Source organism: Herpailurus yagouaroundi, unplaced genomic scaffold (assembly GCF_014898765.1).
Source record: "Herpailurus yagouaroundi ecotype Mexico unplaced genomic scaffold, PumYag 77, whole genome shotgun sequence".
Taxonomy (NCBI): Eukaryota; Metazoa; Chordata; class Mammalia; order Carnivora; family Felidae; genus Herpailurus; species Herpailurus yagouaroundi.
In genome coordinates, this window is record NW_024412388.1 from 78,012,476 (window position 1) to 78,038,811 (window position 26,336).

Here is a 26,336-nt window from a genome sequence, read left to right on the forward strand (position 1 = left end):
CTGCTGCCTCAGGTCCTGGCTTCTAATTAGTTTGCACCTAGATGCCAATTACAACCCTCCCCTTTGGGACACTGATAAATTTTGGCACACCCTCAACTTCTAGAAGCCACTAAGAACAAAGACAGTAAGTTGGGCAATCAAAAAGGTCTGAAAGGCAGCTAGGAGCTTGGGTTAGGTTAATTGATGAAGCTCAGCCTGTCAAGACTGAGAGAGGCAGATATTTTATCGAGTGTGTAGAAACCAGCAGCACAGAGAGTTAAGTGAAGAAATGGGAATATGTTCCAAACAAAAGAACAAGATAAATCTCCAGAAACCAAACTCAATGAAATAGAGGTAAGTGATTTACTCAATATTTTTAAAAAATGCATAAAGATGCTCAACAAGGTTAGGAGAGCAATGCATAAACAAAGTGAGAATATCAACAAAGTCATAGAAGATACAAAAAAGTATCAAACAGAAATCATAAAGCTAATGAGTACAATAAGGGAACTGAAAAACTCAATAGAGGGGTTCAAATGCAGACAGATCGAACAGAAGAAAGAATCAATGAACTCAAAGATGGGGCAATGACATTAATCCAGTCAAAGGAGCAAAATGAGAAAAGAATGAAAAAAAAAAATAGGATAGCTTAAGGGACTTATTTTACACAGATACCAAACCCAGGTAAGGATACTACAAAAAAAGAAAATTACAGGCCAATATCCCTAATGAACATAGATGCAGAAATCTTGTATAAAATATTAACAAACTAAATTCAACAGCACATTAAAAGAATCATACATCATGAACAAATGGAACTTATTTATGGGATTCAAAGATGGTACAACATCCACAAATCAATCAGCAAGATACTCCCACATTAAAAAGTTAAAGATAGGGGTGCCTGACTGCCCCAATTGGTAGAGTATGTGATTTCTGATCTCAGGATCATGAGTTCAAGCCCCACATTGGGCAGAGAGCTTAATTAAAAAAAAAAAAAAAACTTAAAGATAAAAATCATATGATCATATCAATAGATGCAGAAAAAGCATTTGACAAATACAGTATTTTTTTCATGATAAAAAACTCTCTAGAAACTAGGTAAAGAATGTACCTCAATATATTAAGGCCATATATGACAAGCCCACAGCTAACATATTCAATGGTAAAAAACTGAAAGCTTTTTGTCTAAGATTAGAAACAAGACAAGGATGCCCTGTTTCACCACTTTTATTCAACATAGTAATGGCAATCCTAACCAAAGCATTTAGGCAAGAAAGATAAATGAAAGTTATCCAAATTGAAAAGGAAGAAGTAAAACAGTCTCTATTTGCAGACAACCTGATATAATATAGAGAAAACCCTAAAGACTCCATCAAAATATTATTGGAACTAATAAATTCAGTGAAGTTGCAGGATACAAAATAAATACACAAAAATCAGGTGCATTTCCTTACACTAATAACAAAATATCAGAAAGCGAAATGAAGAAAACAATCCCATTTATAATAGCATCAAAAACCAAAATACTAAGGAATAAATTTAACCAAGGGGACAAAAGATCTGTACATTGAAAACTAGAAAATGCTGATGAAAGAAAGTGAAGACACAAATAAATGGTAAGATATCTCTTCAAGGATTCAAGAATAATGCTAAATTGTAAATTGCCAAAGCAATCTACAGATTCAATGCAATTCTTATCAAAATTGCAATTGTATTTTTCAGAGAAATACAAAAAGCAATCACACAGGGAGCTACAAAAGATGCCGAACAGCCAAAGCACCCTTGAGAAAGAACAAAGCCAGAGGCATTACACTTCTTGACTTCAAACTGTATTACAGAGCTACAGTAATCAAAAACAGGATGGTATTGGCATAAAAACCACACACCTAGATCAATGAAACAGAAGAGATAGCCTAGAAATAAATCTGTGCGTATATGGTCAATAAATTTTCAAAAAAGGAACCAAGAACTGGGAAAAGATGATCTCTTCAATAAAGGATACTGGAAAAACTGAATATCCACATGCAAAATAATGAAACTGGACCCCTATATACAAAAATCAACTCAAAGTGGATTAACCACTTGAATGTAAGATGTGAAATTATAAAATTCCTAGAAGAAAACACAGGGAGTAAATTCTCCTACATTGGTCTTAGCAATTATTTTTCTAGATTTAAAACCACAGGCAAGGGGCACCGGGGTGGCTCAGTTGGTTTAATGTCCCACTCTTGACTTCAGTTCAGGTCATGATCCCAGGGTCTTGGGATTGAGCCCTGTGTCAGGCTCCACACTGAGCATGGAGCCTGCTTACGATTATCTCTCTCTCCTTCTGTCCCTCTCCCCTGCTTACGTGCTCTCTCTCTCTCTCTCTCTCAAATTAAAGAAAAAAGGCAAGGGCAAAAATGCAAAATAAACAAGTGTACTACTTCAAACTAAAAAGCTTCTGTAGAGCAATTTAAAAATGAGCAAAGGACCTGAATAGATATTTTTCCAAAGAAGACACAAATGGTCAACAATACATGAAAAAGATTTCAACATCACTAATCATCAAGGAAATGCAAATTAAAACAAAAATGAGATATCCAAAGCAAGCTCCAGGCTCTGAGCTGTCAGCACAGAGCCCAACATGGGGCTCAAACTCACGAACTATGAGACCATGACCTGAGCCGAAGTTGGACGCTCAACCGACTGGGCCACCCAGGTGTCCTCCAAATTTCACTTTTTAATGTTGACTGTGTTTCATTACCTGATGTGGGTTTCTGGTCACCTAACCCTGAATCTCTTTGTTATCAACAATTTGGTTGTACTAAGTGGTGGATTTAAATGCAATTAATCAGCATACTGGCTGAATAAGAACTTACACTGTACTTCCTCTGTAAGAAAGCTCAAAAATATTAGTAGATATGGAGAATAGACTGTCCCCTCTCCAAGGTGAGCCTGTTGTCAGTTTGGAAGATACTTGTATTTACATGGTATTCTTCTCAATCTGAGTCACATCTATCAACTACATTTATTAAACACTATATGCAAAATACATTACTAGATTTAGAAAGCTAGGGGAAGCTATAAAGAAGAAAAGTGAGTTCCTACAATGGAGGCTGTTATAATCTATTAAGAGACATAAAATAGACAATATATCTAAAAATACAAATACATTATTATTTAAGCAATTATATTTTTATGAAGATCTATAAAAATTGATGGATTGTAGTAAGTGATCTTGTTGAAAAGTTAAATCAGAACGTATTACTTCTCTGCTCAAATTCCCCGCTTTCTCTTAAAGCATATGGCTACAAGGCCCTACATGATCTTGCCTCTCCTCTCCATCCTTGTGATTCTGACCTCATATCCTACTACTCTTGCATCTGTCTAATCTCCTCTAGCTATAGTGGACTCTTTTTTGTTCTTCAAAAACAACAGAACTTTAGCTGTGCTAATATAGCATGAAAGTCTTTAAAACTCTTCAAAAGTGTCATATCATGGCAAATTCTAGGGATAAGAAGACTTTCCCATCGTACAGCTAATGAAACTAACTTTAACTATTTAAAGCTAAGCTATTTCCTATGTTCCAACCATATTTAGATCACCAGGGAGAAGAAAGTATAGCAGGATTGAGACATCATGCTGAACAGAAGCACTAAAGGCTAGCTATATCTGAAGTTATGATATCATCATGTATACCCTTTACTGTTCCTTCCCCTCATTCTAACTTAGTTCAGTTATCTGCATTGGAGGCAAAATTTCATGATGAGTCAGGAAAATATTTTCTAACTATACTTCAGAATTGTCTCAGTCCCCTGAGTACCCAGGATTAGAATCACTCTCCTCTAGATTCCTCCAACTTAACTGCCCAATATCTGGATTTCACTTTCTGTTTTGCCACCTAGACAACAACTTTTGTGGAGTCTAGAGCCTTCCCTAGCTTTGAGTCATTAATTCTATATTCCTAAAGCATGATTTTGATGACATAACTTGACCTGCTCAAAAATACTGCATGGTTGGGCCGCCTGGGTGGCTCAGTCGGTTAAGCGGCTGACTTCGGCTCAGGTCATGATCTCGCGGTCCGTGAGTTCGAGCCCCGCGTCAGGCTCTGTGCTGACAGCTCAGAGCCTGGAGCCTGTTTCAGATTCTGTGTCTCCCTCTCTCTGACCCTCCCCTGTTCATACTCTGTCTCTCCCTGCCTCAAAAATTAAAAAAATTTTTTAAAAAATTAAAAAAAAATACTGCATGGTTTCTCCTAAGTGCTTAATTAAAAAACAAAAACAAACCAAAAAACAAAACAAAACAAAACAAAAAACCTCTTCACCTTGGTATCCATGGCACTAAATAACCTGATCCTGGATACATATCAATCATTATTTCTGACTAGTCCTGGAATCATAGCTTTCATTTCAGCCAAACTGGAATGCTTGACCTTTCTAACATATTCCATATTATTCTACCCTCATCCTCACACATGGCTACTTTTTTGCCAGAACAACTTCCTTACTTTACCTGCTTTTCAACGTATTTGGTGATAGTAAGATAAATAAGGGATGGCCCTTGCCTTCAAGGAGTTCATAGGTCATAGGGAAACACAATAGTCACAGTTGATAAATTATAATTAAAAAAAACCAGTAAGTACACTGTGTTACAGACATACACAGGGTATCAAAAAAGCAAGGAGGATGTTACCTCCAGAACACACATATGTACTCAAAATATTTATATTGGAAATGCCCAGACATGTAAATCAGATTATAGGTAGAAACTACAAATTTCTTTAAAAAAAAAATACTAGATTTGTAAAAATGTTCCCAATCCACAGAATGTCCCACTGTAATTTATTTCCCCTACCCATGTTTATCCCAATATGCTCTCCTTACCCAAAGTATAAGAAATTATGTGTATCTATTTGTAAGTAAATATGCTAAGAGTTTAGCCAATAACACAAAACTTGTTTTTGTACTTATCTTGTCACAAAGATAACTTGTCACTGGTAACAAGCAGTTCACAAATTGGCACAGTCTGCAGACCACACTCTGAGTAGCACTGACTATCACACGCATTGGGTCTCTTATATGACCCCAAAAATTTACTTTCCCCTTTTTCTTTGTCAACCAAAATAAACATAGACACAATGAAACAGCATGTTTACAAATTATGATTTCAAATATAAAGCTGTTGTAGTAAAATAACTTAAAGGATACGGATTTCTGTGACAGCCTTCAAGGAATCTAAGTCATTTTCTGTTACTCCTAAAAAAAAAAAAATATACATATTTATATAGGTATTTTTTAACCTCTTCCATACAAACTGCTTCAATAAAAGTAGCATAACTTTTTACTGAGAGCGCAGTTAAAAAATATTAAATTGTAGTTTTATTTTTTAAGTAGGCTCCATGCCCAACATGGAGCTTGAAGTCATGACCCTGATATCAAGAGTCACATGCTCTACTGACTGAGCCAGCCAGGTGCCCCTATATCATAGTTAAAAAAATACAGTATGATAAAGAAATGCAAAAACTACACATAGATAATCTACTCAAATTTACTATTTTTTAACTTTTCCTTATGCTGAGAAACATAGACTTGTTTGTACTGTTTTAAAATTAACTAAAAAAAAACAAAGAATAACCTTGAACTTCATGAGGCTGGGATGTAACTGAAAAAGTTGGTGCTTTGAATATGTCTTCTCTGATTTCAGAATGAGAAAAAACATCATTTGCTGTAAACATGTTAATGTCTGAATATTGATGTCTCTGCTTATTATTGCTACATTTCCATGATTCCCCTTTGTTCATTTCTGTTGGGACAATTTTCACTGAAGCAACAGGAAAGTCCAGGTTTGTACTGTCATTAGAATAAACATCCTCATGTATGTTGTCAGATATTTTAAATAATCTGCAAAAAAAAAAAAAAAACCACCAAAAAAACCACATTTGCACTTGTAACAGCTGCTTAGAATGGAAAAAACTAACATAAAATTGGTCCCTTTAAAAATATCCATAGACTGTGGTTTATTCAAACATAAAATTCAATCACTCCCCTAAATTATGACTTGCTAAATTTACCACTGAATTATGTCTTTTCACTTTTCTAAAACCCAAATAAATCCATTTGTAGTAGCCAACCTTCAAGACAGCCCCAATGATCCCTGTCTCCTGCTATGCACACCCTTTTCAAGCTAGGACTTCAAGTCAGGACTGACTTCTCAGACTAGAAGAATATGATGGAAGTACAAGTGTGTGACTTCCAAGGCTAGGTCATAAACAATACTGTCACTTCTGCATGGTCTCTTGGATCATTCAGTCTCAGAGGAGCTAGCCACTACATCATGAGAATACGCAGGCAACTTTATGGAGAGGCCCACAGAGACAGGTATTGCGGCCTCTTGTCAGTAACTGCATCAACGTCCCAAATATCCAATAATCATTTTAGTATAAGAAATACTAAAGAAGTATAGAAGTCAAGAATACTTTGCAAAGAAACATTTTTTTTTTGCAAAGTTCTAGAAAACACAGGCCATCTTTAGGATTGTAATTTATTATATTCAACTGATCAAAAGACAACCCACCAACTAATTTGTTCACCAGGGCCCTAAGGGACGAAGTGACCATTAATTTCTTAATATAACATTTACAAAGTAAATAATAGGGATGACAGCAGGTATCAGAATTCTGTAAGAAATGACACCCAAACAAGTATTGTGCAAATACAGGACACTTTCTAAATTATTTTTACCATCAGTTAAAAAAAATTGTTATTATTATTTATTTTTGAGAGAGAGAGCACAAGCAGGGGACCGGCAGAGAGGCAGGCAGACAAAACTTGTCAGCATGGAGCCTGATATGGGGCTTGAACTCAGAAACCACAAGACCATGACCTGAGCCAAAGTTGGACACTCAACCAACTGAGCCACTAAGGTGCCCCTACTATTAGTTTTAATGACATGTTTCCATATAAGAAAGAATGAGTCTTTAAAAACACTATAGATTGAGAAATACATTTGAGAGAAAACTGTAGGTACGCATCCTCCAACACTAGCAGCTCTCTTTTTTAAATGTTTATTTATTTTTTAATATATGAAATTTATTGTCAAATTGGTTTCTATACAACACCCAGTGCTCATCCCAAAAGATGTCCTTTTCAATACCCATCACCTACCCTCCCTTCCCTCCCACCCCCCATCAACCCTCAGTTAGCAGCTCTCTTTAAAGATAGAAAATTCAAAAGCAGATGGTTAGCCTTGGATAATATAATAGAATCTGATTATGAAATAGTATCGAGGACAAGAAAAACAACTTATGCCACAGGATAACTCCTTGCTGTATGCTGTCATTATCAGTTAAAAGCATAGACTTTGGAGTCAGAAAAACCTGGGTTTATTTTTATTTTTTGATGTTTGTTTATTTTTGACAGAGAGACACAGCATGAGCAAGGAAGGGGCAGAGAGAGAGGGAGACACAGAATCCAAAGCAGGCTCCAGGCTCTGAGCTGTCAGCACAGAGCCCGATGTGGAGCACAAACCCACGTGCCACAAGATCACAACCTGAGCTGAAGTCTTACACTCAACCTACTGAGCCACCCCGGCACCTCAGAAAAACCTGGGTTTAAATCTAAAGCTCTCGGGGCGCCTGGGTGGTTCAGTCGGTTAAGCAGCTGACTTCGGCTCAGGTCATGATCTCGCGGTCGGTGAGTTCGAGCCCCGCATCGGGCTCTGTGCTGACAGCTGGGAGCCTGGAGCCTGGAGCCTGGAGCCTGGAGCCTGCTTCTGTTTCTGTGTCTCCCTCTCTCTCTGCCCCTCCCCCGTCCGTGCTCTGTCTCTCTCTGCCTTTCAAAAATGAATAAATGTTAAAAAATTAAAAAAATAATAAATAAATAAATCTAAAGCTCTCCACTTTCTAGCTGTGTGACTTTAAAGTTAAAAATAAGTTTTTCAAACAGTAAAATATTATCCATGTGCTAGTTATCTAAATTCTCTAGACCTCAGATTCTTCCTAGTTCCTCTAGAACTGCCAATCCATATACTCCTCCATGTTCTCAGCTTCTTCACTGATTGTTACAGTTACTTCCTGATCTTAACAAAAATATTGCATTACCCTAAAAAACTCTTGCTTCTTCAAATCTTAAGGAGAAACTGTTAAATCTTCCACATCCAATGTACTTGAGGGTTGAGAATCTGTGCCTCCTCCACCCTAAATCTGCATCATTATGCTTCCATTGTCTTACAAAAGTATCTATGCTATCTAGTTACACCACCTTGCAACCCTCCTCATGGCATTTATCATATATTAACCTCTGGTCACTTTAGAATCTTTTCCTCTCAATCTCAAATTCTGCCACTATCTGCGTTACTTCAACATTCACGTAGATGAGCCATTCAAAATCCCCTCCCCTCCATTTCTTAGGCATTCATCTCCAGTGGCTTTCTTCTTCAAACAATCTCATCCACCTATTCTATCATCTTAAACACTGTCATTATCCAGAACTGCTCCTCCTCTCAAATCAATCATTCTGATATATCATTCTCTGACCACAACCTCTTATCCTTTTAGCTTGTTTGCACAAGGTACCAATGAGGTAAAACAAAAACACAAAAACAAAAACAAATTTACTTTAATGAACCTCTTTATTTTCTCCCAAACTATCTTCCCTTCTCTTTTCTCATATATCTTTAATGAACTTAGATTCCATGGCCTATCTTTTTGACCACTCTTTTTTACCAATATTCTAAACTCCAATTCTCCTTTATCCTTTTAACATACTTATCTTGCAAAACCTCAATCCTGGATGAATCCATGTACTTTTTAAAATAATTGCAGCTTGGGGCACATAGGTGGCTCAGTCAGTTAAGGGTCCGACTTCAGCTCAGGTCATGATCTCACTGTTTGTGAGTTCGGGCCCCGCATACGGCTCTGTGCTGACAGCTCGGAGCCTGGAACCTGCTTCAGATTCTGTGTCTCCCTCTCTCTGCCCCTCCCCTGCTTGCACTCTGCCTCTCTCTCTCTCTCCAAAACAAATAAACATTTAAAAAAAAATAAAATAAAATAATTGCAGCTGGAGGGGCGTCTGGGTGGCTCAGTCGGTTAAGCATACGACTGCGGCTCAGGTCATGATCTCACAGTTTGTGGGTTCGAGCCCCGCGTCAGGCTCTGCGCTGACATCTCAGAGCCTGAAGCCTGCTTTGGATTCTGTGTCTCCTTCTCTTCTGCCCTTCCCCTGCTCACTCTCTCTCTCTCTCTCAAAAATAAATAAACATTAAAAAAAATTTTAAATAATTGCAGCTAGGCAGGGGAACACTCCTGGAAAAAGCAGTTAGGTGGATGATAAAATACTTGAACATTAAAATTCAGTGTCACAAAAAAAAAAAGGGAGGAGGTGCTTGGGCAGCTCAGTCAGTTAAGTGCCTGACTCTCGATTTCGGCCCAGGTCATGATCTCGCAGTTCGTAAGAACGAATCCTATGTTGGGCTCTGTGCTGACAATGTGGAGCCTGCTTGGGATTCTCTCTCCCCATCTCTCTGTTCCTCTCTCCAGCTCACGTGCACACGCACGCTCTCTCTCTCTCTCTCTCTCTTGCTCTCTCTCTAAGAAACATTTAAAAAAAAAAAATTCAGAGTCATCATCACCAAGATTGCAGATACAAAAATCAGTATATACCAAAATCAATTGCTGATGTCTATACACTTGCGATGTACAATCTGAAAAAAAAAAATTTATTTTAAAAAGTATCGAAAAGAATAAAATACTTAGGAATACATTTAACAAAATAAGTATGACCTGTCTACTGAAAACCTCACAACATCATTGAAAGAAACTAAATAAAAACTAAATAAATGGAAAGATATCCCATATTCACATAATGGAAGGCTTAATGTTAATAAGATGCCAATATTCTTCAAGTTGATCTACAGATTTGACACAATCCCTATCAAAATTCCAGCTGGCTTCTTTGCAGAAATTGACCAGTTTATCATAACATTCATATGAAAATGCAAAGAACCCAGAGGAGCCAAAAAAATTTCTTGAAAAAAGGAACAAAATTGGAGGATTCACACATCTCAATCTGAAACTTTACAACAAAGCTACAGCAATCAAGACAGTGTGGGATATGCCCTTATGCAAGTCATAAGGACAGACATGTTGGGTAATGGAATAGAATTCAGAGTCCAGAAATAAACCTTTATTTAGTATACAGTTAACTATTTAGTATAGTAGGGCATTTCCTATTTAACATAATAGGAAATATGTATTCACTTTGTCCTCAGTTCCTGGCACAGAGCTCCCAAAACCCTTAGAATTTTCTGTGTAATAGGAGTAAGAGAAGCATCATTTGTTATTCATGACAACCCCTTTCAATCCCACCTGAGTTTATGCTAATGAGGTGAATCTTGTAGGACCCCCACATAGTTTCAGGATTGGGGTTAACTGCCAGAAAAAATAAACTTTGATTAGAGGATTGAATTTTCAGCCTCACCTGTGGCATCCAAGGAAGGGAGAGTAATGGAGAGGCAGTTCAATCACCAATGGCCAATGATTTTATCAATCATGCCTATCTAATGAAACTACCATAAAGGAAAAACCCGTAAATGACGGGGGGTTCAGAGAACTTCCAAGGTGGTGAACAAACCAATGTGCTCAGAGGGTAATGTACCTGGAGAGGCATGGAAGCTCTACACACCCTCCTTCTGAATACCTTGCTCTATGCATCTCTTCCATTTGACTGTTTCTGAATAGTATCCTTTATAATGAAGCGGTAGACGTAAGTATAGTGTTTTCCTGAGTTCTATAAGTCATTCTAACAAGTTATTAAACCTAATGTGGGGATTATGGGAACCCCAAACTTGTAGTCTGCAGGGCAGAAATGTGGGTAGCCTGGCACCCTATTTGTGGATGGCATCTGAAATGGGGCAGTCTTATGGAACTGAGTCCTTAACATATAGGGTGTAATGCTAACTCTAGGAATTAGTATGAATATAGAATTGAATTGTTGGACACCCATTGGTACCAGAGATTCAGAGAACTTGCTGGGTTCAGAAAACCCCCCAGACTTTACATTTATGGTCAACTGATTTTCAATGAAAGTGCTATGACATTCAATGAGGAAAGAATAGTTTTTTCAACAAATGGTGTAGAACAACTGGATATCTACATACAAAAAAAAGTGAAGTTGGACTTCTACCTTGCATTATGTAAGTTAACTCAAAATAGATCACAGACCTAAATGTAAGAGCTAAAACTATAAAAATCTTAGAAGAAAATGTAGTAGTTAATCTTTACAACTTTGGTTAGGGAATGGTTTCTTGGAAACGACACCAAAAGTCAAAGGAACAAAAGAAAAATCAGATAAACTGGACCTCATCAAAATTAAAAACTTTTATGCTGATAAAGAGTGAAAAATAGGGGCTCCTGGGTGGCTCAGTTGGTTAAATGTCCAACTTCAGCTCAGGTCATGATCTCATGGTTCATGAGTTGAAGCCCCATGTCAGGCTCTGTGCTGACAGCTCAGAGCCTGGAGCCTGCTTCAGATTCTGTCTCCTTCTCTCTCTGCCCCTCCCCTGCTCATGCTCTGTCTCTGGTTCTGTTTGTCTGTCTGTCTGTCGCTCTCTCTCTCAAAAATAAATAAACATTAAAAAATTGCTTTAAAAAGTGAAAAAAAACACAAAGAAAGGGAGAAAATATTTGAAATCATATAGCTGATGAGAGACTTTTATAAAGAATATATAAAGAATGCTTATAATTCAACAATAAAAAAAACAGGCAAAGGATTTGAATAGACATCACTCCTAAGATGATATAAAAGTAGCCAATAATCACATGAAAAGATGCCCAATATCATTAATCATTAGGAAAATGCTAATCAATGAGAGGCACTCACACCTACTAGACTGGCTATAATAAAAAAGACAACTGCTAAGAAGGATGTGGAGAAACTGGAACCCTCACATATTATTTGTGGGATTGTAAAGTGGTGCAGTTAATCTGGAAAACACTTTGGCAGTTCCTCAAAAAAGTTAAGTAGAGAGTTACTATATGACCCAGAAATTCCAATTCTAGGTATAAATCCAAAAGAATTTCAAAATATTTTTAAAAATGGGGCACTTGGGTGGCTCAGTCAGTCGAGCACCTGACTCTTGATTTCAGCTCAGGTCATGATCTCACAGTCGTGGGATCGAGCTCCACAGGGGCTCCTCCGTGGGAGTCTCCAAGAGGAGATTCTTTGCCCCCTCTTCTCTCACCCTGCCCCTCCCCCTTCTCAAAAAAATAAAAATAAATAAAAATTAAAAATATGTTCACAGAAAAACGTGTATATGAATGTTCACAGCAACATTACTAGTAATAGCCAAAAAGTGGAAACAATTCAAATGTGCAACAATTGATGGGTAAACAAAATATGGTATTGTCCACACAATGGAATATTATTTGGCCATAAAAAGAATGAAGTACTGATATGTGACATAGTACAGATAAACCTTGAAAACATTATGCTAAGTGAAACAAGCCAGACACAAAAGACCAGACACTGTATGACTCCACTACATGAAATGTCTAGAACAGGTAAATCCATAGAAACAGAAAAATTAATGGTTGCCAGGGTCTGGGGAGAGGGGAGGATGATGAGTTGGAAAGGAGAGTGATCAATAATGAAGTAGAGTTTCTTTTGAGGATAGTAGTGATGACTGCACAACTCTTGTGACTATTCTAAAAACCAATGAACTGTACACAGAGTGAATTTGTATGTAATTATATGTTAATAGAGCTATTATACAAAAATGCATAGACATAAACCTCAATCGGGCCCTTTAGAGTACCCAACAATCCTGTTATTATTCTAAGTGAATTGCTTTCCCATTTTCCATAATCACTTCTACCCTTCTCATACTTGCTTAATACCTTTTCCCCTCAAACTCCATAAATAACTTCATCTCTTATGTCACAGAGAACACAAAAACTGTCAACTAGATCTCTTCTGAATCTTAAACCCATACATCCAATTCTATTTACACAATTTATAGGTACTTAATATCAACATATCAAAAAAACCCCCCAAAAAACCAACATGTCCGAATCTGTACTCATCGCCTTCTTCTAAACCTGTTTTTCCTTTAGTTTTCTAGATCACGAAAGGGCACTACCTCCTACATCATTCGGGCTTAAGCCAGAAAACTAGGAGTCCAGGTGTCATATCTAATAATCCTTTGGGTCCTATGGGATACGATCTCATAAATCACTCTGAACTCTCATTCTTGCTACCACAGTCTACATCAGGCTCCCACTCTCTCTCACCTGGACTAATAAAACAACCTTCTAAGTAACTTTTCACAGTGCATCCTAGATCCCTTCTAATTCATCATACTGATGCCAAGATGGACTTTAAATTTTTTTAAAAAATCTGATTTTACTCCTTTGCTTAAAATGCAGGACCTCAGCACACTGGTTCTCAAACTTTAGTGTGCACAACAATCATCTAAAAAAATTATTAAAAATGGTCTGGGTTCCATCCTTACCTTTATCTAGACTATGATTCAATAGGTCAATGGTAGGATCCAAGAATCCAACTTTCTAGTAAGCACTCCAAGTGATTCTGATACAGTGGGTCCACAGGCCACAGTTTAACAAACAGTGCCTTTAAAAGGGGCACCTGGGTGGCTTAGTCAGTTAAGCGTCAGATTTTGACTCAGGTCATGATCTTACGGTTCGTGGGTTCGAGCCCTGCATCGGGCTCTGTGCTGACAGCTCTCAGCCTAGAGGCTGCTTCAGATTCTGTCTTCCTTTCTCTCTGCCCCTCCCCCACGCACAACGTGTCTCTCTCTTTCTCTCAAAAATAATAAACATTAAAAAAATTAAAAAAAAGGAAAAAGAAACAGTGCTTTAAGAAAAAGCACAAAGTTTATCATGCCTACCTGACTCTGAATGACCTGGCCTTTCCAAACCTTACCCCTCAGCATTCCCTCTGATTCTAAACAAAAGGAATTTTTCTAAGAATAGGCCAAGCTCTGTGCTACCTTAAGTCTTTTCTGCACATAGTATTCCTTCTACCTGGAATACTCTCCTTCTTCATTTGTCCTTAGTTTAATTCTATATCTCCTTAAGGTTAAATTTATTTACATATTTTGAGAGACAGAGAGAGAGTGAGAGCATGCTGGTGTGAGGGGGAGGGGCAGAGAGAGAGAAAGAGAGAATCCTAACCAGGCTCCACACTAACAACACAGATCCCGAGTGGGGCTCAAACTCATGAACCATGAGATCAAGGATGGTGGAGACTCTTTCAGAGAGTTCATAAGGTCAAAACAATTTTCATAATATTACTAACATGTTTGCCTTTAAAATTTTTCAGTTTTAATGTCTAATATGGTTAAATATTGATAGATATAAATCACATACACAAAAACTGTTGGGAATTCCCAATAATTTTTAAATGTAAAAGGGTCCTAACAACAAAAAGTTTGAGAACCTTTGTTTTAACCATATATTTCATCAAAATAATTGTCATACTACAAAGCATTTAATCAATTATTTTTAGTTATTTACTGTCTTTCTCCCATTAAGTTGTACCACTCTGAAGGCAAGAACCTATGACTACAATCCCAGAGTTAACAGGGCATCTGGTATATAGACTCTGTATTTGTTGTTGATGTTTTTCCCATTTAGATTCTATCATACTTCATACTTCTGGAAAGACACATAAACATTTAACTTTATCACTGAATAGTGTGTATTTCATTTAATTAATTACCTTTTCCGGAAGGCTGATGTGCTCTCTCCTTTATCTTCTGCAAAATTAACTAATTTTGTATCATCTGGAACATTTTTCCCAGGTGCTATCTCAGTGCCAATGTGATTTTTGTATTTCTGAGAAGAACCATACGTCAGCTTGCCAGGAACATGTGATAAGTCATCATTACCTGCCCCTCCTAAATTCAGATAATCTTCTTCATATTTTTTTGAGGAAAAGGCAAACTGGAATTTTTGTGTTGGTGAAATATAATTTGTGTCTTCATTAGTTATCTTTAAATTTGATGGTAACATTTTTGGCTTCTTTTCCTGACCTACAAAAATGGAATATATTGATTAATACATGTTCTTCATGAAAACAAATTTTTAAAATGACCATGAAAAATTGTAATAAAATTTTTCAAAAGTTTGAAATATAGGTAATTGTAACTATTAAGGTATATTATATCACTGAAGGGCATTCAGAAATTAATCAGGAATTACTGACATTTGAAATTTATATAAAAACTATATTATAGGACAGGTTTAATTCCTGACTCACAGAAATAGCCATAATTATAATATTTAAGTATTGCTATCTATCATTTCTATCTACTAGAAATGATATAATTATACAATTATGAAGATTTGAAAATTTATATAACTAATTTACACACAGAAATACAATGAACAATCATAAAATGTTACTGAATTTGATTCAGTATTAAAATACATGATACAATCCTTTTAACTTTGTAATATTGCTTCTAATATCAAAATAAAGGAATGCTTTCATCAAGGTGACAAAATGTTAAAGGTTTCTTTACAGAGACTTTACAAGCATCTTTGAGAAGTCAGGAGTCTATAGGCCTTGTTAGGGCATAAATTTGCTTTACCATCTTTATATATACTTTATACATACTATATATAGTATACATAGCCTATATATTCTATATATTATTTGGTACATACAAGAATATAAATAATGTACATTTTCATATACAAAATATATACAAATTACAAAGCTTAAGAAAATATACATATATGAACTATCACCTAATTTAAAAATAAAAGTTTTATCAACAATATCACATTAGATCACATATATTGAGTATGCTTATTTTTAGCTTTATAAAAATGGTACCAAACTATATATAATATTCTGCATATTGTTTTTTGGAATCTGTTTTGGTAAAGGTTTCCTTTATCTTTAGTAAAGGGGAAGAAACAAACTAAATGACAATGACAGTTTTAAGGGTAAGAGGAAACAAATTCATACAATAGAACACGTATATGTGCGACAGTGTATTGTAAACATATAATATGCATATGTATGTATATGTATGTAATGAGATGAAAAATGTTTTAGATTTTAAGATTTGGTGAGCACTATTTTGAATAAAAGAAGTCTCCTTTATTTTATTCCATTAAAATAAAGGAATTAGCACTTTAGATTAAGCACTTTAGATTAGCACTTTATTTATTTTTTTTTTTTTTTAATTTTTTTTTTTCAACGTTTATTTATTTTTGGGACAGAGAGAGACAGAGCATGAATGGGGGAGGGGCAGAGAGAGGGAGACACAGAATCGGAAACAGGCTCCAGGCTCTGAGCCATCAGCCCAGAGCCCGACGCGGGGCTCGAACTCCCAGACCGCGAGATCGTGACCTGGCTGAAGTCGGACGCTTAACCGACTACGCCACCCAGGCGCCCCCAGATTAGCACTTTAGATTTACTAGATTTTTTACACTGACATAAACTGCACGGGTTTATGTGATAGTTTACCTAACAGTTTATGACTTTCTATTTCATCCTCTAATGCCTGAGTATCTGGAATTTCCGATATCAATGGCGCAGGTGGGAGAAACCAATCCAATGATTTTTCAGTGTCTGGATAGCTGTATAAAATATAAAAGTGTGAATATATATGTTAATAAAGTTACATCAGAAACTATCTATTAATTAAACATTACTCAATTACAGACTCTTAGATAAATATCCTATAAATTAACTTTCTGTGGTGACTTTGATGTATCCCTATACACAGCAGTGTGCTCAATCTTTTTTTTCTTGTGTGTCATAGGGTTAATGGCACTGCTATGTGAGATATGCTACCTAAATAATGGCTATAACTCCGTCTCTTTTTGTCTAATTCAAACGCTTGTGACAAGAATCTTAAATCTTCTCCAATATAAAAAATAGTAAATCATTCTGAAACATTAGCATCTTAACTATCACAAATAATAAATTACTTATGACACACCTTACAACTAATCATGGGTCATCAGTGTGTAAATAACACCACTGCTGGTACTCTAGAACATTCCTAAAACATTATTACAAATTAATGTACTAATCCAAATATTCTTGATCCAGAACCATCTACAAACCCCAGAAAATCCAAGAAACCAGTTGAAACTGACAATCCCTTTGTAAACCTACAGTAATTGTTGAGATTTTTGCCACTCTGTGACTCTGTTGTCACTGTCAACTACTTCTCCTTATCTTTCACCCATGATCCTATTAACATATAATGCTTTACTATTTACTTTCCAATCAAAGTTGATTTGTCCTTCACTGGAAAAAAAGTATTAAGCGACAGGAAATAAAGTTGAGAAAAGCATCACATATACTGCCTACACCAAGTTAAAAGGATCTTATGATTTGCTTTTTACTCTCTTCATTTAGAATTTTAAGCCCTCAAAAGTGAGAGACCGAGCCTTTTACTTTTCTGCCTTTCACAGCATATAACACATAGCTACTACAACTATGTTTTCCAAATCAAAAACCTACAACACGTTATTTAACAATGTCTGACAGACTGTGTGATGATAGGCCAAAACATCTGAAATTTAGTATTATGTCAGAGGGTCCCCAAGATCACCCCAGAGCCAATGATGCAGTGGGTTGATTCACAGGACTCATCATTCAGTCCTACTCGTGACTATGGGGCAAATTTCAGGGGAAATCAGGCACAGGTTTCCAAAGATCCTTTCCCAGTACAGTAACACAGGACACCTTTAATTCCCTCAGCAACAATCTGTGACAACATGTGTGAAGTGTTGACAATGAGAGAAGCTCATTAGAGATTCAATGCCAAGGGTTTTTACTGGGGACTAATCATGTGGGCATCCCCTGTCTGGTACATACCTAAATTCTAGATTCTCAGAAGAAAAGCAGATGTTCAGCATAAACCATATTATCTGTATAAACAGTTTAGGCACTGAGCCACTCTTATCAGTAAATGGTGGGAACTTTCCTAAAGTTCTGACTCCAGCCAAAGGCCATTCTTGCAAGCAGGACTTTTTCAAGGACAGCAGTTTAGGCCTGATGTATTAACTCTTTTCTAGACAGAGACTATTTCAGAAAATCTAAGAAAGATGTTAACAAGATACAAAAAGCACACATCTAGCTCTACTATTCAGCCCCCACCCATAAAATCAAATCTTCTTTATGATTTGCCTATTTTTTCTCTCAGCCATCCAGAATCCAAATCACAGTAAAATCTTTTACCACTATAACCACACATATACGTCTTACTTCATCTTCTTATAATGCTTCTTGAATTCATCATTTCCTTGTTTTTCCACTGTCACCATTCTAATCAAGGCTCTAATCAACTTATGTCTGCTTAAAAACAAAAGGGTTTTCACTGGCCTCACTGCCTCCAGCTGTCTCTAATATATTTTACACACTCCTGTCACATTAACTTAGAATTGTTTTCATCATATTTATTCCATTCAAAATACTTTAGTGGCTTCCAAATAATGCCAAACTTCAAGTGGCCTTAGGCTACCTTACAATTTTAATTCTCCTACACTACTTACCATAAGTCAAGACCAAAGTGAACTATTTGTACGCCAAATAGATGCTACATTCTGTCCTTCATCTTTGTTCAAAAATATTTCCTTTACACTGCTTGCCACTGTACATGACCCTTTGCCCTATCTACCCATAGAAGTTCAACTGTTTCATTCCTTCATTAACCTATTCAATAATTATTCACTGAGTATTGTGTTCTAAGTACTAGAGCTAATGTTCATTCGAAATCCAGCTCAAGTCCTATCCTCATGAAATCCCCCTAGGTTGTCTCCCTTCTCTCTCTGTAACTACTATGTGAACCTATAATATTTATCACAGTCCTATTGCATTGTGTGTGTCTGTGTGTAGGTCTATATAGAGGTAATAAAAACATTGATGATGGACAGATAGATCAGTCTGATACCACCCCCAGATCATAAACACACAAGGGTTTTGATTTACCTCCATTCACATCAATAATAGCACAGTCCTTTAGATAATTAGGCATATTAGTGAATAAATGTTTGTTGATTCAGTTCTGTGGCTTTCAACACATACAGTCATGTCCAAGATCCTTATTCTGACATTTATCTCCCACCACAATCTATCCTCAGTTTACTTTTCTAACTTTACGTCCCACAGTCTCTCCTTTATGAATCCTCTATTCCAGGAAATTTTTTACACACTATCTCCTAAAAGTACTGCAAATTGCCCCACCTCCATTCTCTTTTCTTGCTGTTAAACTCTGCCTTCAAGTGGTCTTTTCCCCTTTGCTTCTCAGAATTATCAAATCCTTCAAAGTCTCCTGACATCTCTCCCCACTACCATTAAGCCTAACCTGATCAGTCTGTACCAGGTCTCCCTTGAAATCTGAAATTTCATTGCATGAAAATATGCTTATCATTTGTTTTGCACCCTTTCCTGACATTGTATTGTTAGAAACGCAACCATATATTGCCAGTCCTGGCAACCATATGATTGCGCAGGCCAGTCCTGATTAACACGTGTTGTGCAAATGGATGCATTCTTTCACTCTCAAAGTGTCCTACTCTAGATAATGAATTACATGGTCGCATTATTTATTAATGGCCTTTCCATATGTGTGCTTAATCTCCTCAGTTTTATGTTCTGTTTAAGTAAAAGTCTGTTTCATCCTTCTTATACCCCTTTCAGCATTCAATCAATATTTGAAGATTTGAATGAATGAAAAAAATAAAGCAATAAATACTTTACACAATGCTTCCTTTTTTAAAAAAAGGATAATACAGGGACACCTGGCTGGCTCAGTCAGTGGAGCATGCAACTCTTGATCTCAGGGTTGTGAGTTTGAGCCCCATATTAGGTGTAGAGATTAGTTAAAAATAAAATCTTTTTGGAGGCACCTGGTGGCTCAGTCGGTTGAATGTTCAACTTTGGCTCACGATTCGTGAGTTCGAGCCCCACATCAGGCTTGCTGATGACAGCACAAAACTCACTTTGGATCCTCTGTCCCCCTCTCTCCGCCCCTCCCCTGTTCACACAAACTCTCTCTCTCAAAAATAAACACCAAAAAAAATTTTTTTAATAAATAAATAAAATAAAATCTTTTTTTTACAAAAAGATAACACGAGAATACACAGAAAACTTAGAATTGAGAACAATTCACATGTGAAAATCCATAAAAGCCTGTATTTAACATACTATCTATTCTCCATTCTTATTTCCTTTAGTGCCACATCTTTATTTCCACCCCTACTTCCTGCCTGCCCTGAATCTGGCCAACACACTTGGCCCTTGGCACACTGCCCATTCCGTTGCCAAAAGGTGCCATCACTCCTTGTCCAGGGCTACTGTTTGACCATTACTTCAAGTATTTACCTTGGCCAAAAATAATCTGAAAAAAACCCAGAAATGCAAATACATGAAAGCCAAACAGGCCAGAATCTACTCTATTTTTTAAGTTATAACATTTAAGATGTTAAACTTCAGTTACTCCCTTTATCTGACTTCCATGTTTACCTGAAACATCATTCTGTTGATCCCTCATTTTTCATTTGTATATTTCCAGAGAAAAAATTAAAACCCCTTAAAAATAAAAAATGTCTAAAACAATATACTACGTTATCATTCTTTAAGGCAGACTTACTTTTCAGCTTCATCTGGTCTTTCAAAAGACAAAGTATCCAAAGCAAACAAGGAGTCATTTGATTTCAGCATTGTTAAAAATTGGACTGTGTCATAAACCTACCAAAATACAGAAAAAGTAGTTTATATTTTATTTATAAAGCTATAAAAAATATTTCTATACACATTAACTATAATCATTAATTTCCCAGAATAACCACAGACCACCTTTCTGCTGTATCTTCTGCAGCTTCCTCCAAAGTGCCTCAATATTCAAATACATTATTCCCTGTTCTCCACTCATTCATGCATATTCACATTTGTACCCCTCTCTTCATACTACGTCAATGCTTACAATGTGTTTTCTTCCATTCTCTACTTGGCAAATCCCTACCCATCCTTCATGTATAAGTCAAATGTCATTCCTTCTTCAAAGGCTTCTCTGAGTTTGTCCTGTTCTCTGAGGCAGAATTAATTGCTTCTTTGGGGCTCTTACAATATTTTGTTCATATCATTATTTTTTATTTAGGATAATGTACTTTACCATGAATGTGTGTGTCTCTAACAATATACCAGGTAATTATGCAAAGGTTTGCTTCAAAATAAATGGGGAGATGTAGAGGGACACTGATGAAACCAGACTGACAATGAGTTGATATTGGTTAAGCTATATAATAGGTACATGGAGTTTAGTATAATGTTCTGCCAATTTTATATATATGTTTGAACTTTTCCAAAATAAAAATAATTGCAAGTTTAACATCTATATGTATATTTACATTCACACTACATAAAACATATACAAAGACAATTTTTACATTCATAGATGTTATCTAAATGTAAAGGATAAAAATAATCAGCATTGGCCACATGGGAATATAATAAAATTCTAGGGCTGAACAAAGCCTCAAATTTGACAGGAGACTATAAAGAACCATGTCTACAGACACATACATTGCTCCATTCACATTGCCATTCTTTCTCCTGCACATCAACACTGCATCCCAATTTTTTTTCTGAATTCTGAAACATGATAGAAAATTCTAGATGACAAAACATGAAATAGATGCACAAATCACAAAGCACAAATCACATTTCTATTCATTCTGTGATAGTTAATACATTGCAAATCTTTCCTTAGGATAGAACCTAAAATCCAGGAAACTATATGAGTGCCATCTTGTGGGCAAATCCATATAACCAAGTCAGATAATGCCCCTTCAATTTTGAGTCTTCCACGATGTGGGGATAAGATACACATGGGAGTATGTGGAGGAGGGAAGAATGTTGCCACACGCACCCCTTGACAAAATTCTACTGGTAAGAGGACTAAATATATGCATATCTTGTGACTGTCCTTAGTTATCCAGAATGTTGCAGGATTTTTTATTATTTTAGTTATTTTTTCTCCCTGTCATCTGTTTGACTTAATTGCCCTCTTTGTTTTTTTGAATTTATTAATCACTTAGTCACCAACAAAAAGAAACAGTGAAATTGAAACAAATTACCATGGTTCCATAAATGTCTAAAACAACTGACTATATTAACAATAGAAACCTAGGATAACAGGGTAGGAGACAGAAAGGAGTCCTTCAGAAATATGCTAAAGGAGTCTTTAATATCTGTAAGTAATCAATTTCAGAACTTGATAACAATTACCTGATGAAAGTATAAATGAAAATACTAACCATGCTGCTTACTATACTGCCCAAAAAGTAACAAGTAAAACATTCCCTTTCTCATCTTAGGAGAACTATATAATTTTAAGCAACAAAAAAAGTTTTGAAAATTAAAACTCACCAGGCCACTTTTATATGGCTTTGCTACCTCAGAATGTAAGTAGAAAATCCCAAGGCTTACATGTATGTGTTTCGATTCTTTATTCTAAAGGAAACTGCAAACAAAGCAAACCTATAAATTAAAAATACTTGTTTTGGAAAGACAATTATTTCCTAAACTAACCAATAAACCTCCCTTACAAACAGCAAATATGTTCAAAAGAACTTTTGATTCAGTTTCTAGTTCTGGCATAAAAGAGAATATAACTTTTTTGGTCCAGAATAGAAACATGTATGCATTTTTGTTCTTATGTGCATCTATGAAAGAAAACACCACTTATCTAAAAGTCTCCATCCTTACCGTGCATTATTTTTCTTCATAACACTAACTGATAACTGGCATTACATTATAGGTTATTTACCTTTCTCCCTCTTGAGTGAGCAGGAACTTTTTGTTTACTAACATATTCTAATAACCCAGAACAGTGCCTGGCACATAGTAAATAATCCATAAGAATTCATTGTGGGATATACGCATTAGCAATGACCAGCTTATAAAAATAATTTTAAATAAAAATATTTTTCCATCAGCTCTGAAACTTAGAATTTCACCCCAAACTTTTAATATTCAATTTAGAAAATGTGATTTTTTTCCAGTTCAAGATTCATGCAATGAATTCTTTAAGGTTCTAAAAGGCTATTAATTTCACACTTTCATTACATAAAAAAATTTTTAATTTTTTTTTGTTTACATTTATTTATTTTTGAGAGACAGAGTGAGACAAATGAGAGTGGGGAAAGGCAGAGAGAGAGGGAGACACAGGATCGGAAGAAGCTCCAGGCTGTGCGAGGCGGGGCTCGAACCCACACACGGTGAGATCATGACCTGAGCCGGAAGTCCATCGCTCAACCGACCGAGCCACCCAGGCACCACCATAAACAAATATTTTAAAACACAGGCCCTAAAAGGAACTTTGCTACATTTTAATATGAGTTTGTGATTGTAGAAGATGCTAGACTTTGAATTAATTAAAGTTTCAGGTCTAGAGTCAGATTTTCTGAGTAAGTTTCCACGTTAGATCATTTTTCACCAAGTTTTAGGTTCAGCATGTGGTATAAAATTATTTTTTTAGATATTTGCTTCTGCTCTAACCACTCTTAAAATACTTAAACTGTGTGTGTGACTACATCATTTGTTGCCTGTTGAGATGACCCGCATTTTATATAACTTAGTGACAATTTAGCTTTTTCTTCTCTTCTATAATGCTTATTATATAAACGTTTCTGATCTATTAGTCATTCCTTACGATTTGTACTCTCAGAAATAAACTCCTTGGGGCGCCTGGGTGGTTCAGTCGGTTGAACGTCCCACTATGGCTCAGGTCGTGATGTCGCGGTCCATGAGTTCCAGACCCCCGACGGTCTCTGTGCTGACAGCTCGGAGCCTGGAGCCTGTTTCGGATTCTGTGTCTCCCTCTCTCTCTGACCCTCCCCCGTTCATGCTCTGTCTCTCTCTGTCTCAAAAATAAATAAACGTTAAAAAAGAATTTAAAAACAAAAAAACTCCCTTGTTTCAAAAGTTCAGAAACTCAGATATAAAGTATTAACTGGCCAGAAATAGGTAGTCCATAAAGAAGCTGAAATCAGCATTCACTGGAAAAAACCATCACAGGGACCGCAGAAATGTAACAAGGTAAGAGTATAAACAAGCCAACAAATTAGCCGAAATTTCCGAGCCTGGGCAAGGGAGGGGTCCCTACCAGTCCGGGCCCCTGACCCGCATCACTTCCCCTGGGGTTCCCACGGGGCAAGCCCGTAAGCAAATCAGGGCTCGATGCAAAAATACCCTTCGGGGAATACCCGAATTCCAAGCAGACCCCCACGCCACACTCCTGAAGTAAGAAGCCTTCAGGACCCGCGCGTGGCCCAAGACCGCAGCGCCGGGGCCGATCGCTCCTCCCCTGAAGGTTCCCTCCGCTAGAAAGAGAGCAAGGTGGCCACAGTTACACACGCAGCCCCCACCTGCAATCGCTCAGGGGGGACAGACACACCTAGAAATGAACACAGCGGGTCCTGGAACCGCCACAACAAAACCGGAGTCGGCCAGCTCCGACCGCTCAGCGGCTCGGCCTTCCTCCCGCCAGCCCCGCCCCCGCGAGGGTCGCCCCGCACGGAGCGCCTCAGGCCTCGCGCGGCTTCTGACAGGAACGCGGTGAGAGAGCGCCCGCGCGGGCGCCGGCCGGGGGCGCTGTCCTCAACTCACCAAGCCCTTCTGCCGCCCGCCCGCGACTCGGAGTCGCCGAGGGTCGACCGCTTCCCCCGGCGGCCGGCCGTCCCCACCTCCCCGTGGGATCCCGGATCTCCGGTTCCAACTGCCTCCCGGAGACGTCCGACCAGACCCCACTCCTCACCCGGCGTGCGGACGCCTAGTTCTCAGAGCGGAGCGCCTATTCACCGGCCCCTCGGAGGACCCCCAGCCTGGCTAAGCGAGCTCCAAGCAATGGATCGCAGGGGTCTCCGACCTCTCCCTTCCCGCCTCTTACCTTTTAGCTCCAAAAGTTACTATTAGCTTTGCCTGCGTTGCTCTCTCCGTGTTCTGTGGCCTATTCTCATTAAATAAAGCTCTAAATCCTTCAACAGCGCCTCATAACCTCTATGCTACTTCTCCTCTCTATGAATTTGCCTATTCTAGGTAACTTATGTAAGTGGAAATACACAGTATTTGTCCTGTGTCTGGCTTATTTCATCCGGCGTAATGTCTTCAAAGCTCACCATTTGTAGCATACATCTGAATTTCATTCTTTTTATTCTTTTATAAGGTTGAGTATTCCATTGTGTATCTATCACATTTTGTTTATCCATTCATCTGTGGATAGACATTTGTGTTGCTTCCACCTTTTCGCTATTGTTATAATCATTCGTGTACAAATATCTGTTTGAGTCCCCGCTTTCGCTGCTTCAGATACTTACCTAGGGGTGCAGTTACTAAGTCATATGGTAACTCTAAGTTAAACCTTTTGAAAAACCACTAAACAGGTTTTCACAACTGCTGTATCACTTTGCACTCCCACTAATAATGCAAGAGGGCCCAATTTCTCTACATCCTTGCCCGCAGGTTATTTTCCATTTTAAAAAAGGTCTAGCCATCCTATTAAATGTGAAGTAGTATCTCATTGTGGTTTTGGTTTTCCTTTCCCTAAAGGCTAATGATGCTGAGCATCTTTTAATGTGCGTAATGGCCATTTCGAGTATCTTCTTTGGATAAATATGTATTCAACTCCTGCGCCAATTTTTTGTTATTTATCTTTTTATTATTAAATTGTAGGAGTGGTAGGGTTTTTTTTTTTAAGTTTATTTATTTATTTTTTTTTAATTTTTTTTTCATCGTTTATTTATTTTTGGGACAGAGAGAGACAGAGCATGAACAGGCGAGAGGCAAAGAGAGAGGGGGACACAGAATCGGAAACAGGCTTATTTATTTATTTATTTTGAAAGAGAGAGAGAGAGAGAGAATACAAGTAGGGAAGGGGCAGAGAGAGAGGAAGAGAATCCCAAATGGGCTCCATACTGTCAGTGCAGGGCTCAATCCCAGGACCCATGAGATCATGACCTAAGCCAAAATCAAGAGTCAGACACTCTACTAACTGAGCCACCCAGGGACCCCTGAGTTGTAAGAGATTTTAAAATATATATTATGGATATTAATCCCTTGTAAGACATGATTTGCAAATATTTTCTCCCATCCAGTAGGTTGTCTTTTTGTTTTCTTGAAAGTATCCTTTGATGCTCAAAGGTTCTTATCTATTTTTTTCTTGCGCGGCCTGTGCTTTTGGTGTTATATCCACGAAGGCATTGCCAAATCCAGTATCATAAAGATTTTCTGAAATGTCTCCTAGGAGTTTATAGGGTTAACTCTTAAATTTAGGTCTTTGATCTATTTTGGGCCTGTCAATGGACTAGTAAGTTTTATTCATGTAGA

The 26,336-nt window shown here is 37.3% G+C and overlaps 1 protein-coding gene across 9 annotated transcripts in view; it reads right to left on the reverse strand.

Moving 5' to 3' along the window:
* The window catches only part of HFM1 (helicase for meiosis 1), a 94,097-nt gene extending 69,591 nt beyond the window's left edge, over positions 1-24,506 (reverse strand). For all 9 annotated transcript variants that reach the window (XR_005788753.1, XM_040470947.1, XM_040470946.1 and 6 more), the window contains exons 1-6: positions 24,409-24,506; positions 20,602-20,699; positions 16,461-16,573; positions 14,700-15,012; positions 5,599-5,864; positions 5,172-5,219 (exon numbers count right to left, since the gene is read on the reverse strand). Coding sequence is in view for 8 of the 9 variants with exons in the window: in XM_040470947.1 (XP_040326881.1) it covers positions 5,172-5,219; positions 5,599-5,864; positions 14,700-15,012; positions 16,461-16,573; positions 20,602-20,672 (811 nt within the window). In the remaining variant the exon portion in view is untranslated. The remainder of the gene's footprint in view (positions 1-5,171; positions 5,220-5,598; positions 5,865-14,699; positions 15,013-16,460; positions 16,574-20,601; positions 20,700-24,408) is intronic.
* Between the last annotated feature and the right edge of the window lie 1,830 nt (positions 24,507-26,336).